The sequence below is a fragment of the Micropterus salmoides genome, unplaced genomic scaffold (assembly GCF_014851395.1).
Source record: "Micropterus salmoides isolate LMB-PRFRI ecotype aquatic unplaced genomic scaffold, ASM1485139v1 Ms_hic_scaffold_1, whole genome shotgun sequence".
Lineage (NCBI taxonomy): Eukaryota > Metazoa > Chordata > Actinopteri > Centrarchiformes > Centrarchidae > Micropterus > Micropterus salmoides.
This window is the reverse complement of record NW_024040040.1, coordinates 8,944,277-8,960,136: the sequence shown is the minus strand read 5'-3', so window position 1 is coordinate 8,960,136 and position 15,860 is coordinate 8,944,277. Positions and strand designations below refer to the sequence as shown.

The window sequence follows — 15,860 nt, the reverse complement described above, 5'->3', positions numbered from 1 at the left end:
GAGCTGCACATGCAGCTTGAAGAATCTGTGTTTTGGTGTGACAGTACAACAGTGTTAAAGTACATCGCCAGTGAAAATCTGAGATTTAAAACATTTGTTGCAAACCGAGTGTCACTCATTAGAGACAACACAGAGCCAAATCAGTGGATGTATGTTAATTCAGAGTTGAATCCCGCTGACCACGCGTCACGAGGAATGCCTGCAGAAACATTCAAAATGTGTCAGAGCTGGATTGGTGGGCCAGAGTTTTTGACAAAGGACAGGAAACACTGGCCAGTTTCACCAGACATGAAAGACATAAAGAAAGATGATGCTGAAGTGAAAGAAGCAGTATTCGTAACTGCCATCAACATGCATGAGAATCCACTTAACAAGCTCATTTGTTATTATTCAGAGTGGCATTGTTTAAAAAGGGCAGTTTCATGGATGATGAAGGTTAAAAAACTGCTTCAAAATCTGAGCGCACACCGCAAGCTTATCACATCACAATTAAGTCATCATTTAAGTCATGAGAAGAAAACTGAAATGGTTACACACAGAATGCAACAGTTCAAGTCAACTGTCAAGGGGTCTTTGCTCACCACTGAGGATTTTGTTACAGCAGAAGTTGAGATTATCAAGTTTTGCCAAAATCAATGCTTTAGCGACGAATTTAAAGCTCTTCAGAAAGGTGACAGACTTAAAGGAAGCAGTCACATTGTTAAGCTTGATCCTGTTGTCCAAGACGGGATTTTACGGGTTGGTGGAAGACTGCATTGGTCTGCACTGCCAGCAGATGTTAAACATCCTGTGATACTTCCTAAAGATCATCATGTCTCCACGTTGATCCTCAGACATATCCACAAAGAAACAGGACATTGTGGGAGAAATTACATGCTATCCCGGCTGAGAGAGAGATTCTGGATCCCGCAAGCAAACTCTGCTGTTAGAAAAATATTGTCAAAGTGTGTACCATGTAAAAGGATTTCAACAAAACCTGGAGAACAGAGGATGGCAAATTTGCCACAAGATCGCCTAATGCCTGACAAGCCACCCTTCACTAATGTGGGCATAGACTATTTTGGGCCCTTTGACGTGAAACGTGGGCGAAGTACGGTAAAAAGGTATGGTGTATTGTTCACCTGTCTCACTGTTAGAGCAATTCACATCGAAGTTGCCAACACACTTGAAACTGACTCGTGCATCAACGCATTTAGGAGATTTGTTGCTAGGAGAGGTCAAGTATCTGTCGTGAGATCAGACAATGGAACGAATCTAGTGGGAGCAGAGAAAGAAATGCGTGAGGCAATTCAAAGATGGAACCACTCAAAAATCTCAGAAATGTTCATGCAGAAGGGCATTACCTGGATGTTCAACCCGCCAACAGGTTCACATTTTGGTGGCATCTGGGAGAGACAGATACGTTCTGTGAGGAAAATCCTCAACCATATTCTGAAACAGCAGCCTCTCGACGACGAATGTCTTCATACATTGATGTGTGAAGTCGAGGCGATTGTTAATGGCAGACCTATAACACGAGTGTCAAGTGACCCAAATGATTTGGAGGCACTCTCACCTAACCATTTGCTTCTCCTTAAAGGCCAGCCTGTGCTGCCACCAGGACTGTTTGACAGAGAGGACTTGTATGGCAAGAGGAGGTGGAAACAGGTGCAGTACCTGTCTGACATCTTTTGGAAGCGATGGACTAAAGAGTACTTGCCACTGTTGCAAGAGAGGCAGAAGTGGACAGTAACAAGGAGAAATCTGAAATCGGGAGATGTTGTCCTTATAGTTGATGACAGTGCACCAAGAAGTTCCTGGTTAATGGGAAAGGTTGAACGGACACTTTCTGACTCAAAGGGACATGTGAGACGTGTATTTGTCAAAACTAAATCTAGCATTTTGGAAAGGCCAATACATAAATTATGTGTGTTGCTTGAGATGGAGGAGTAAACTAAGTGAAGGCATTTTTTAGGTTATATGTGCCATAAGTATACCTTTGTATAAGGCAAGATGTTAATACATGTTATAAGTGCATTTTGAGTTCATTGAATGTAGATTTGAAATATACTGTTATGGTTAAGAAGGTTAAGTACAAGTTTTGTTTGTGTAAGTGATGAATCCTTAATTCTGAGAGAAATGACGCTTTAATTTCAAAGATGTAATTGTTATGTTGCAGAATTAACAATTAGGGGCCGGAATGTAAGCGCCATTTGTTAGTAGCAAGTTTGTTTATGTTGTAACATTTAACATTATTTTGGTATTTCGGTGCAACTTCTGTATTGGAACTCTTATTTTGAAGTTTTGAAGGAAGCGGTAAGGAAGAAAAACAATAAACGAGTGTGGACGGCTGAGCAACACGGTTGTTTTACCGTCGTTGGTTCTCTCCGGGCCAACTCAACGCGTAAAACTGTCTTACGTCGTTCATACAATGTGGTTATGATAACAGAAGGAAGTTTAGTTGAAGTTTACAATTACGAACAATTAAGATAGCCACTACATAACTGGTGTCTATTTCTGTTGAGAATAAAAATGTTGGTAAAAGTTCAAGCTTTTTTATCTGGCCTAAGTCTTGAATTTTTTACACGACACACCACATCTGTTTTGTTAAGAAGTTACACATTCAAGCAAGTCATCTGCAGCATTACATTCAATTACCGTAGATCTATTTGCACGCCAGAGAGCGTTCAAAGTAAAGAGGTTGTGCCACTTAATGTGTGCTCTGACAACATTTTTGTTTTGAATTAAATTATTTATTTTCCAAATTTTCTAGGATTGATTGTTTTTATTTTTATTTTTGGTTTGAATTTGAAATTGAAACCAATATTCACAATTAAGTGTTGTAATTGTTTGATGATCCAGTGTGACAACTTACCTGCCAATGGGGCAAATTGTCAGAAGTGCACACTCTCTATTCAACAGTCTTCATAATGAGATATGAAGATGTAATGAATACAAAATATCTGCCCAAGAGTTACTTCTTTAATTTGGTATGACATTTGTACCATTGTGATACACGGTGCCCAGTAAATATTACACAGTGTGAAAAGTGTGACAACGTACCCCGCTCTCCCTACAGTATAGGCTGCATAAAACATCACTTTAAAGTTCTCATCATCTTAAGGAGCCTCCTAACTCCACTGTCTGACTTTCTTGTTTCCCCTTTTCTTTCTAAAATACAGGCCAAAACAGAGACAAAAGGTAAAGACTATAGTGAAGCAGCCTGCACGCAAGAATTACAGCCTAGTATTCAGTTAGAAACCTCAGCAAAAGTGACAAAAAATAAACAAGCATAATTAAAAATATAAATCATTAATAATAATAATTTGCCTAAAAATAATCAATAGAAATAAAGAATAGTGTCTGTTTTGTATTTATTGATTTATTTATATATTTCCACATTTCTTTATGTATTTATTTCACCTGTACCTGTATGTAATGTAACGTAGTATAATATCATGTCTTTTTCATGGTCTCTCCTGTTTGTAATTAGCTGGTCAGTTGAGAGTTGATATAATAAATAATACATTTAACTGTACTATATGCTCTCTTACTACATGTAGTGTATATTAAACTGTTTAAACAGTAAAATTTTATTTGGTCCAGTAGAGCCAATTCAGACTAGTTCAAGGAATGTCAGATAGTTTTAAAACTAGCTGTGAATCATTGTTTGCAAACTTATGTTCTGCTCAATGTGAAAATTTATTTGCAACCTAATAGCAACTACATCTTTTAGATACATATACTGGAGTAATAAGTACAATATTTCTCACTGACACAAAATTAGCATATTAAAGTAATGTGCCTGTACCTCTCTTGCCTGTGTAATTCATTATTAGTTGTTTGAGAAGGGTTGCATGCAAGACATACACTAGGGTAAAAACATATTGGCCCTTAAGTGCAAAACATAATATTATTTCACAGAAAAGTTAATAAAATTTAATGACATTTCTTGCATTTACGTTGAAGAAACTTGCAGAAACTTCTTGTCCACCTGTCCCTTGAGGCTGAGGTGGAAGGTGAAGAAATGTTAATTAAAAATGTTTCAGTGCTGAGCAAAAATGCTGCACTAATCCCAGGTTTTTTAGGGCTTCACATAATGAACACGAAAAGGGGATTATAACAGTTTCAAAATCACTCTCAGCTTATCCTGAGCTGTCATAAAAACAGTTTTTTAAAGCAACTTCAGGGTCACATGAATGGCAAAATAGGCTTCACTTGTTACAACATGACAACATCACTCTGTTGTGTTTTTAATTATGCCAGTAAGCATTTTATGTCCTCATTTTGGAATGAAATGGTTCTTGATATATGAATTTGACTCTGCATTTATCAATTTTTAGCCACTAGGAAGCAGAATAACTCCAAGACAAGCTAGACCAGCAACTTGTATATCACCTTCTTAGGTTGTTTTTTGCTAACTTGGTGCTCACAAACACTTGACAACTCACACTTTCAGCAGATAAGAGCAACATTTCATTCACCTAATGAATTTAAGTCCAATATTCACCTACCCTGTAGCTTTTGTTTGGTCTCCCATCAGCTATTTAAAAGGCCTTTGACTTTCTCCAGAAGCTAGCCGCTAACATTGGTCTGTCTTTTGTTTTTCTGTGACATTATTATCAGTTCCTTTGGTGCTTCACAGCTTCAGAGTTAAAGTTGAGCCTCCTCTATTAGTGACAGCAGCTTTGACTGACTCCTCTTAAATATGAAATCCCTGGATGGCTGGTGGAACTGAGTTAGCATGAGCAAAAGCAGTTCTAATGGCAGCGGGACAACAAACGGCTTCCTATTTTCTAGCGTTAGCTACTGACATTGTTGATGCAATAAAGAATGACTGTTTAGTTCCTACTTTTTTGGTTGGTGGTTGTGTTTCCTGTTTTGCTAAATAGATGTCATAAATATTGCTGTGACTTTTGCAATGTGAAACTGTTTTCTGTCTTGTTAATGCTGCTATTTGTAGTAAGTAAGTAAGAATGAAAATCTTCAGACAATAGATTGTCTACGGTCAGCTGTGACTGCCCTCTCACACAAAACTTGTGTTGTGAAACAACAACATACATCCAAGGCGTCAAGGTTTAACTATCTCCATTGTTTAGGCTTTTGATATCAGACCCACCAAAAACCTTCTTTTTTATGCTTATGCACATCGATCTTTAAACATCCTACCTCTGTTGAACTAAACAGGATGTGAAACCCAAATAATTCCATACGCAGGACGGGCCTTGTGTCTACCAGAAGGCTATATAGCTATTATTCTCGGTATATGTGTGAAATAACTGCCCCACACCTCAGCATATTTCTTTACAGTCAACAAAATTGTTCCCACATTCAACCTTTTCATTCAGTGTGTGCCAAGGGTCATCTGAAGCATTATACATTTTAACCACAAGGTGGCAGCAGTGTTGTTTGGTAATTCATTCCCTGCTGTCCAGATGCTGCCTTCAAGCACTCTTTGAAGAATGCTCTCTACAAGAATAAAGGTGCAATTGCAAAGTCTTGCACATGTAAATGCTGCAAACGCCTGTAATTGATGTTTTAGTATAATAGAAATTTACAACATACATTTATGAATATAAATCACAAGGAGTAGATTCTCACACATAATTAAAGGGTCTGATTTAAAGATGAAATTAAGCATTTTGTGTGAGTTTAAATAATTAAAATCTAAGATATAGCCCTGTTGTTGATGATGATTGATGATATAAACAAACCTTCAACAGAAAACTTCAGTATTAGATTTAGTTTTATATTTAGGCTGGGGGTAATGTAAGGTTAATAAGTTGCAACAAAAGGTCAGCTGACATTTTAAGTAATTATTAGGTTTAGAGGGTGTTCAACCTTCACTTTGCCTTTCTGTGTGTGTGTGTGTATTTGAAACTGGCAGTATTTTGTTTAGCAGTATGAAAATGTTAAGCTGCAGCTGACCAGGAAGTCAAGCAGAAAGAGAGCAATAACCTCTAGTGCAGAAGGTCTTGAACTTGTGGCAACATCTACACACACTTTCAGCTCATGCTCACATGTATAGTAAAACTGTGTTGTTGTTGTAGCTTTAAAGCACCTCTATGCAACTTTTGCAGAACAGTGTGCTGATTATGGGATATAAGTAGAATTAGTAGGGAAGAGCCATTAAGTCAGCAATGTCTGTTTTTATAGAATTAACTACTAAACAATAAACTAATGTTCATAACAGACCAAGTAAAGCTGTAGCAGCAACAGTGTAAGGAAGTGTACTGATTTGAGGTAGTGTTTCATTGATTAAGAATGAAACTTGTCGTTTGTATGAAGAAAAATGTGTTATGTGTTTTTCTTTTAAAAGGTTAATAGCGTCAGATGTGATTATTAAGTCCAAAAAGTCCTTCAACCAGCTGTCAGTGTTGTTTGGTTTATGCTGCTTTCAGTTAATGAGGTTAGTAATTTAGGAACTACTAACAAAGATTTTGTTTGACAACTGTTGTCCAATGTGCGTTAAATAATGATGTTAAATGTTAGCCCTGAAACTTGCAAGAACAAATAAAACAGTACTTATATTTATAATCGATGATGCTCACTTAAGGTTTACGTCCAGTAGACACATCTATCATAATAATAGACCATAGATTTCTCCTTCATAATTCACACCGGATTTCAGAAAACATTTTCCAGGCTTCTGACACTATTGAGCATCATCATTCACTTGGGAGATCTTGCTTTAGAGATTTCTTTTGTAAAGCAATAAAAACACTGTATAATAATCTCAAATGTAAATGAATGTGAATAAATGTCCACTGATGCTGTCACAACCTTGTTTTTAAAGGACAGCTCTCAGATTACACCAGCTAAACAACTGAAGAATTGTTTGCTAAAGCTTCTGGTCTTTGTTTAAATCCTACTGACTCCTGCACTAATCAGGACCTTATGCAGTCTTGGAGAAATAAGCCCTTTCTACAGCCCAAACACTCCTTCAACCAACTCTCAATGTTGACACAGTTAGGTTTTTGCTGCATCCAGTTTATTAGTATTATCTGCCTGGCTGACAGGCAAGCTAGCGTAATAATCCAGTGTACATTTTTATAGGAATTTAAATTATTGGTGTCTGCACCATGTAAACAAACAATTGAACAAGATTTTCATGTTTGAAGCCTTACTTAAGGTGTTAATTGTTCTGTAGAAGCACATTAAACTTAATAATTTCACACCTTAAAAATCTTGAAATATCTCATTGTCTTAAGGATTACTTAATGCTCATTGAAAGCCATCACCTGTGTGAACAAGTTTGTCACGTTCAGCTTGTAATGATGCAGAAACAGTGCAGGGCCTCTGCAGGTAAAATGTTTGCCCGGCAAGGTTACTGGCCTTTTCGGCTGCATAAACCGACAGGACACTTACCTCAAACAAAATACTCTGACCCCAAGTTCCACCCTACCCTAGTTCTGTTCAATAAGAGCACGTGAAGCTCTGCCAAGGTACATAGTGTGTCGTGCTATATGCAAGTGACAATCTGCCACAACTACAACTCACTGGGGAACGTAACATCTGATACTGGACTGGAGTGCTGCTGTTGATTCTGGTTTACTTTGACTTGAACCCATGATTCGTTTCAATCAAGAATAAGAAAGATAGTTTTCTCTTAAAAAGGAAACGAGCAGGTAAGTTTCTCATTTTTAAGCATACTCATAATATCTCATGACTCAAAAGCTTTTTTAAATTTTTCCTCAAAAGCGAATCACTGCTAAAAACAAAATATACTCTAAGGGATTTAAATTTTGACATGACCGTCATAAATTAATTATTCTGGTTTTACACATCTGAATACGCTTTCTTTTGCTAGATGAGTCAACATGCCAGCTGGATCAGTGAAATTGCAAAGCATTAAAAAACTGGGACAGGAAAACCACAGCTATGAGTTTTCAGATGAAGGTAATGCACTAGACAGTAAAGATTTATTAAATAAAAATTCTCCACATATAATCAAATAATATGGATGTGTATTTTATTTGAATAATAAATTATGATTATGAGTTTCAGCTTGAGATGTAAATTTAGTTAAATACCTATTCTATGTTTGGGTTGCAGAACCAGCTGGCTCCTACATGTAAGTATAGTGTTCTTTGGAGTATATTATGTTTCACAATTTGTTTTTGGAAGACAATCTTGGATGTTGTTTTAAGATCTATAAATGAAAGGCTTTTCAAGAAATATATTTGTAGAAAATGAGTGTTTCCTCAAAAGAGAGAGGTCAATGACCTTGGCCATGTGTACTTGTGTGTACGTAGGGGTGAGTGGGGTGATTTGAGCCTGTGGTGAAGTTGAGCCACCCCTCGTTTCTCTCTAACCATAGACAGAATTGTTCATGCGACCACACATTTTTGAAGAGTCATACATTACAACTGTTTTTTTGCTTGTTCAAAGTTACTTTTTATGTTTAAGGGGTCATGATTCTTGTGTCTGAACAATTACAGTCAAGTTTGAAAAAAAAACATGTCCTACATCAAAGTCTAATTTGTGTTAAAAATCAAGAAATTAATAATAATAAAAATACATCAAAAGTTAAATTTAAAGGACACGTGTACACTCATTCAATTAATTTCATTTATTAAAAATAATTTAACTGAAATTTGTTAAAAAGCAGGCTCTATACTTGGAAAGTACATGTAAGGTAACCTGTCCTCAGCAAGTTGTCAAAACTGCCAAAAAAATGTTGCTACAAAATGCTACAAATGCATAAACATGTATCAAATGAAATTAACTTTAAAGTATGTTTTCCATAAAAAACTGGCCATCAAAGTTGCGTCCTCACTTTTCGTGAACTCCGTCAGATTTTTTATCATCCTTCAAAAAAATCAGGATTTGTCATTCGCAACTATAACCCTGAGGACACCTTTTCCACTTCCTGCTCTAGTTGGATGCAGCTGTAGGACAATTGGTCTGGTAAGTTTTCAATTTTATGATACTGACACTAAAGACAAACTCATATGTAAAACGTTGATCTGTTTTGTTGGCAAGCATGGCTAGACAGAAACTGTCAGTGGAAGAGCAGAGAAAGAGAAACAGGGAGTATCAAAGAAAGAGAAGAGAGAAAGCAAACAGTGGCACAGACAGCAGAAGAGAGGAATGAAAGACAAAGGTGGAAGAAGAGGATTGAAAAAGTGAGACAAATAGGAGATTGTGGAGAGACATCAGAGAAGGTATTGGAAGGGTGCTCAGAAAAGGTTTAGAAAGGGCAGGGCGTGGCAGAATGCAGTGCAGCAAGCAGACCCCCCCCCCCCAGAAAGTCCACCAGACCAGACTACTGAAGAGCCATCTACGAGCAGATGTAATCATGCAAGTGAGAGGAAAAACTAGAAAAGGGCATTCAAAGGAAAGTTTTGAAATAGAAAATTAAGATGATAATGAAACAGTGAAACTGACTGCAAAAAGAAGGCTCTAATAATTTACAAATCCAATCCCAAACAAGAAAGAAATAATAGACTCTCCACAGACAGAAACGAAGAGGATGATTTCAGGAAGCCAGTTTAGGAATCCTAACATCAAGAGAGCTCTTATCTTCCACAATGTTCTCTGCCGAGAATTAACATGAACAAACGAACTCCTTTGTCACAGAGACGGGAAACTGACAAACCAGCTGGTCACAAACTGACATTATCAGGCAAGACTCTGAAAAACTGTCACCTTCTTCATAAGATCCGCCAGTTTGGTTTGACTTACGAGTTAGTCAGTGAGAAGAAACAAAGTATCAGGGTATCAGACAGACTGTTCAGGAGTTCTTCGTGTACTCTTCTCGCATAACAACAGATAAAAATGACACCATCACAAGGAACAAGCTTAAGCGCCAGTGAATGATTCTGTCTGACTCCACGATCAACCTCCACAGTGAGTTTCTCAACAGCAAAGCTCAGCTACTCTTCCTTCTGTGGTCTGCGGCCCTTCTATGTTACAGCACCAAAGGCATCTGACAGGAAGTATCATGAAAATGCACGCTTAATGCTTCAGGTTCTAAAGTCATCAGGTGTTCAACCAGTTTGAAGTCGGACAAACTAGAGGACAACTCTCAATTAGTTTGTTGCTCTCCAGCAAGTGAAACCTGTCTTCTTCACACCTGTTTAAGGTGCTCAAACAAACACACAGTTCTGTCCCCAGAGCAAGGTGAAATCATTGTTGAATGGAGGCAGTGGGAGCGAGTTCAAGAAGAAACACCTAGTGTGATCTACTTCAGCGTGAAACTTTTGTTGCACAGCGGGAGTCTGCTCCATCTATACGAGGAGAAACTTAGAAGTGAGACCACAACACATGTGTGCTTGGTTCATAATCAAGAAAAAGCACACAGAAATTCAATTGAGACCTGCAGTGAGAACACAGTGATCATACATGTTGTGGAAGTGTAGGTATGCCTCTGAAGTTCAAGCCTTCCATTTCAGCCAGAATTTGACACAGTTGAATCTTCATACTAGAATGTATTACACCAAGGGTGAAAAGGCAGTTCTTTGAATCTCCGTCTGCATGGTGTTCAGCTGTATCCAACTGGAGAAGAAGACATGGAAAACTATGACACACTTCTCAAGCAACAACTCAAACAGGTTCCAGCAACAAGAAAAATACACCAGGTCATCCCACATCTAAATAGTGTCCGCCACACGCAGCTATCAACGTTTTGCAGTGAGCCATTGAATTGCCAATACTTTACCCCAGCTACTTTTTGTTTACATAGCTGCACAGAGGCACAGCAAAATGATGTAAGTGCAAGGAAGAAAGGTCCTTTGGCTATGTTGATCGAGGAGATGGAGGAGGAGAGGGAGCAAATAGAAGAGTTTATGGGAGAGGAAATGGAAGAGGATCCGCTGAAAGGTCCTGAGGGCACTATAGTCAAAAAATAACTGTTGATAGCATTGAGGATGGAGACTGGTTAGCAGTGGTAAGGTATGGTATGATGACCACCGGTGGCTGGAAAAGGCCATTGATGTAGACACTGATCACCAAGATGTGAAAGTGGAGTTTCTGCACCCTCATGGTCCAACAGCAAATGCTCACCCAAAACACGATGTCTGTTTCTGTCCAGTCAAAGACATTCTCCTTAAACTAATCGGGAAGGCATCGCCGCTCCAATCAAGCCGTACAAGAGAGCTGTACAGCATAGCCCCTGATGTAATGGACTCCAGCGAGCGCAAGCATGCCCGACGCCCGTTTCCCAATGCCTAAGTCATGCATGTCAGACAAATATCAGTATACTTATTGTGCCTGCAACACTTACCTGTTCAGAAAGTATGTATTCCAAAGCAGACAAAATACTTACCTATTCAACTTACCTTTAGAGAGAAATTTAAGTGAATCCTAGTACTTATCTGTCTGAAGCCATGTGGAAAAACATAGTTGGATTTATTACACTGCAGAATAACCAACCTTGCAAGTTCTAGATCTAAACCTATCCTATTCCTATGTATTACTGATCTTTGACTTCTAATCAAATATGTAAGTTTATCAGCAATTACTGACATTTATTCAAATCACTGACACTAGCACTGCTTTCAATGAAACAGGGAAAGGGATGTGAAAACCCCAGAGTAATTTATGTTTAAGTGCCTTCCTTGAGGGCACACTAGTGGTGATGTTCCCAGGTGGGATTTGAACTGACAACCTTTTGGTTACCGGGCAGCCATCCTACTAACTGTCCACTATCCCACAACTACCCCATGTTATGTGAAGGAGAGTATGAAAAGTTATTTCTCAGGGGAAAATGAAAATGAAATTACCTTCCAAGTTTCTGCAAAGAAGATTTTAAACTAGAAACTTTACTGAGACATTGATGTATTATTAGTCTCTGACAGTTTTCTTTGATTTTCCAGTGAGCAATTGGAAGGAGGAAGGAAGACCAAGTCTGGACACAGTTAGAGTTACAATTACACAGTTACAATGAAATATCATTAATCAATCTGTTGTTATCACAACCAGTTGTTAGTTAAACACTATCTCCATCAATTGTTTGTCAACACCGTCAGTAATTGTCAGCACTGTTACAGGAGGTTTTTTCTTTTTACAAAGAAATTTACAAATAAATTGTTCAATTTATTGTGTATATATATTAAAATTCCAGCTGAACTACATGCAAGCATGTCTTCTTTGCCTAAGAACATTGATTAAATATGCCCAATATTAAAAAGGAATGTACAAAATTAAGGAATTTCAAAATCTGATTTTTCAAAATATTGTGAAATCTGAAATATAAATAATGCATTTTATTACTCAACCATGTTACCAAAACCCATTATTATATACTTTAGGACTTTACACCCTTATTGAAATAATCAAATTAAAATAACATGATTTTTGGTGTGTCTGATGGAGTTGACACAAATTAAGTTATGAAGTGAATAAATTTCAATTTTCAGGAAAAAGTTTTTCATGGTTTGTTAGCTGAAATAAATATTTAAATTTCAAATTAATGTAGTATTAAAAAAAAAAAAAAGTAGACCTAAAACTTGTTTTGTCCCTTATCTCAAGAATCAGTGAACAATATGAGGCTAAACTGCTAGATGGGGTAATTTGAACCAAACAACCTGTGGAAAGTTGAGCCAGAGATTTTACTGTAATTCTACATTGCATTCTTACATTTTATCACAGAAGTGATATGACATGAATTTTAGACCAGAAACCATCATGCCATGCTTCTCTAAGAGCGAGACAGAGAAAGACAGGGCTTCAACTCCTCTTGCAGATTTGGACAGAGTAGTGGGAGAATGACAGAATGGAAAGCACATTTGTCTCGTGGCGCGGGACATGAAGGTCAACAGGATGACGTTGAAGTGATACATTATATGAAACAAGTAGGAGACGTATCAGAAATGTAGCTGCAACACTATCTAAGTGCAATGAAATGTTTTGAATTGGTATTTGAGTTGGAACTATGGTAAGTGATGTCTCTGGCTCCCATGTCGCTCAACTTACCCCCCACTGGGGGCCAAGAGACCACTTGGTTTTTGGAAAGTCATATTTGAAAACTGTTTATATTAGATCCAACGTGATTATTCCTAGAGATGGGCCTGAAATATATTTACATATTTTAGTCAAAGACATTACTGCTATGTTCTCACTTTAAAGATGCCTCAAGTAAAACGTGGCTCAACTCACCCCGCTCTTCCCTACTACATATAGGTGTGTATGCAGGCAGACCTATTTAAATGTGTTTGCTATGTCTTAAGTGAGACAAAAGACAAATTTCCAGTTCTATGCAGTCTTCAGCAGCACTGCTACATTAGAGTACCCTTTATAATAAGGCTACAAAACATAAGCTTAAGTAATGCCTTACTAATGTATGGGTTGGATCAAGTCCCTATAAATTAATCTGACAAATTAATGCTTAATTATTTATGGTAGTCCTGAGAGCTCAACACACCACAAAACACAACCAAATACAGCATTTCTGTATTTGGTTGTGTTTTGGTTTTTTATATTTGGAGCGTGCAGTGTTTTCTTTATTGAAAATGCTGCGCATGTGTTGTCAAATTGTTTAGGATGTTTTCTTCATCTGCTTCTCTCTACTTGCATGTGTTTTCTAAGTTGCAGTGTGTTGAGCTCCCAAGCATCAATGTAGTTAAAAGTATATAATGTATTTTTTAAGTAACAACACCCCTTTAATGATCCATTAAGCATTATGACACATATTCATAGTGATTAATCCTGAGCAGCAGGAATTCATCTCATACATTCATGCATTTCTTACGTGTCTTTTGTATCTTACTATAAAGTGTTACCCAGAGGATGTGTGAGCAGTTCACAGTGTGTTCTGTTTCCTTCCATGCAGGACCATGACAACTTCCAAGGACAATGAGAAGTGAGTAGAAGAGAGCAAAATCAGACTGTGGATATTTTGTCACATTCACCTCATAATAAAACTGACTGGCCTTCTATTCCAAACAGAGGTCCAGGAAAGGCAGAGCAACCAGCGATAAGGGTTGGCTTCTTTCAGCTGGTAAAACACGTTTCCAGTTTCCATTCTTCACTGTGTAACACTTGCCCTCTGCCCTCATGTCTTCTTGAGATTTGTCCACACAATGCAAGTGTGTGTTTTCCAGTTCCGTTTTTCCACATGCAACGACTTGCTGATGATGGTGATGGGTAGCGTGTGTGCAGTGCTGCACGGCTCGGCCCAGCCCCTCGTGCTGCTGGTGTTTGGCTTGCTCACCGACACCTTCGTCGAGTATGACATCGAGCTCAACGAGCTAAGGGACGACAGGAAGGAGTGTGTGAACAACACTATCCAGTGGAAGAGGAACTACACTGCAGGGAACAGCCTGATCACAAAGCTGAACCAGTCAGACTGGAGCTTCATGAACAATTCAACATGGGAAATGCTCACACCGCTGAAGGGCAGGTCGTGTGGGTAAGTGGGTTGTGAGAAATGCATGAGGTGGTCTTTTTCCAACATCAAAAATATATATAAGATGTGATATTAAAAGTTTTAGATCTGTGTTAAAGCGCCTATGTGGTTTTGTAGTCTTCATGATGTATTTACTGTATTTGTGCTGTCTTTCAGGCTTCTTGACATTGAATATGAAATGACCAATTTTGCTTACTATTATGTTGGAATTGGAGCAGCAGTATTCATCCTGGGATACTTTCAGGTTGGTCTTAAACTGTGATTGTTTTTTCATACAAAGAGACTATGTAATTAGACACAATTTGATCCTTTCAACAATGAAATCATGGAGGAAATTGTGCTGCATTTGAAACCCCCCTCCTGATGCCTTTATCTTTTGATTACCAGCTTTAAAACAAATGTTGCATGACATCAGATCTTCTGCAAATAGTCTACTCTTCCCTTCTCTCAGGGTATTTCTCACACAGCCCCTAAAAACTGTTATTATACTACTACTATTATTCTGTCTTTCTTAACAATCTAGCCACCTCACTGATGATGAACTATAGGCCCATTTCAAACCTACTATGAATCAGTTAAATCTAAATGGTTTAGAGATTTAATAATACGTGTTCATTAAGTTTGGAGGCTTGCAAGAGAGATTAAAAAAAGAATGATCAAAAGCATGAGAGGCGGAGATATCCTGACTTTTAGTCCCAAGTTTGTGTCAATCTCCAAAACTGGATCCTACATTTCCCATAATGCAACTCAGCAGCGTTTCCTGATTAGACCCACCTCTCCTCACAAATGCGCACATTTTTTAAAATCCACATGGTTTGAAAAAGACTCCAACCAAACCAGAAACCTGGTGCTATCACTATCACACAAGGGCTATTTAGAGCCACAGAAGAAAATATACAATTGTTTTCTGAGTGAGTAAGTTGTCAAATAAGCCAAACTTCATCATGTCAAACACTCTATAAACATTTGACATGTGAAACTTCTCTTCAGAGGTCTTGATACCTTCCTGCTGCCCTGCTTGCTTTTATAGTTGAGAAGAGTCGAGAGCATAACGTCTCTTTTACGACTGATAGATTTCCCTGTGGGTGACGGCAGCTGCAAGGCAGATTCTGCTCATCAGGAAATTGTACTTCAGCAAAGTGATGAGGATGGAGATCGGCTGGTTCGACTGCACCTCTATAGGGGAGCTTAATACTCGCATGTCAGAGTGAGTGGGACAATGATGACTTGATTTCTGTCTCATGGACTATTGTGGAGTATTGTGTGTGTTACAGTAGTTATTTCTGTATTACAGTGATATCAACAAGATCAATGATGCCATTGCGGATCAAGTTGCCATTTTTTTGCAGCGCTTCACCACCTTTGTGGGTGGTTTCTGCATTGGCTTTATCAAAGGATGGAAGTTAACACTTGTCATTGTCTCAGCAAGTCCACTGATTGGGATTGGAGCTGGTCTTATGGCTCTGGTGAGACTTGGCTTCTCTTGACTTGTTGATTTGACTTCTCTTGATCTGATACGATGACTTAACTT

The 15,860-nt window shown here is 38.1% G+C and overlaps 1 protein-coding gene across 5 annotated transcripts in view; it reads left to right on the top strand.

The window, feature by feature from the left end:
- The first annotated feature begins 7,432 nt into the window (after positions 1–7,432).
- The window catches only part of abcb11b (ATP-binding cassette, sub-family B (MDR/TAP), member 11b), a 29,878-nt gene continuing 21,450 nt past the window's right edge, over positions 7,433–15,860 (top strand). The window contains exons 1-9 of one of the 5 annotated variants that reach the window (XM_038716817.1): positions 7,433–7,607; positions 7,790–7,878; positions 8,035–8,053; positions 13,754–13,783; positions 13,870–13,921; positions 14,025–14,332; positions 14,486–14,573; positions 15,403–15,536; positions 15,624–15,795. In XM_038716817.1, coding sequence (XP_038572745.1) covers positions 7,800–7,878; positions 8,035–8,053; positions 13,754–13,783; positions 13,870–13,921; positions 14,025–14,332; positions 14,486–14,573; positions 15,403–15,536; positions 15,624–15,795 — 882 coding nt within the window. In that variant the 5' untranslated portion in view covers positions 7,433–7,607; positions 7,790–7,799. Of the gene's footprint in view, positions 7,608–7,789; positions 7,879–8,034; positions 8,054–13,697; positions 13,784–13,869; positions 13,922–14,024; positions 14,333–14,485; positions 14,574–15,402; positions 15,537–15,623; positions 15,796–15,860 lie in introns of those variants that run through there. The other 4 variants (XM_038716809.1, XM_038716800.1, XM_038716782.1 and 1 more) reach the window with 4 other exon arrangements.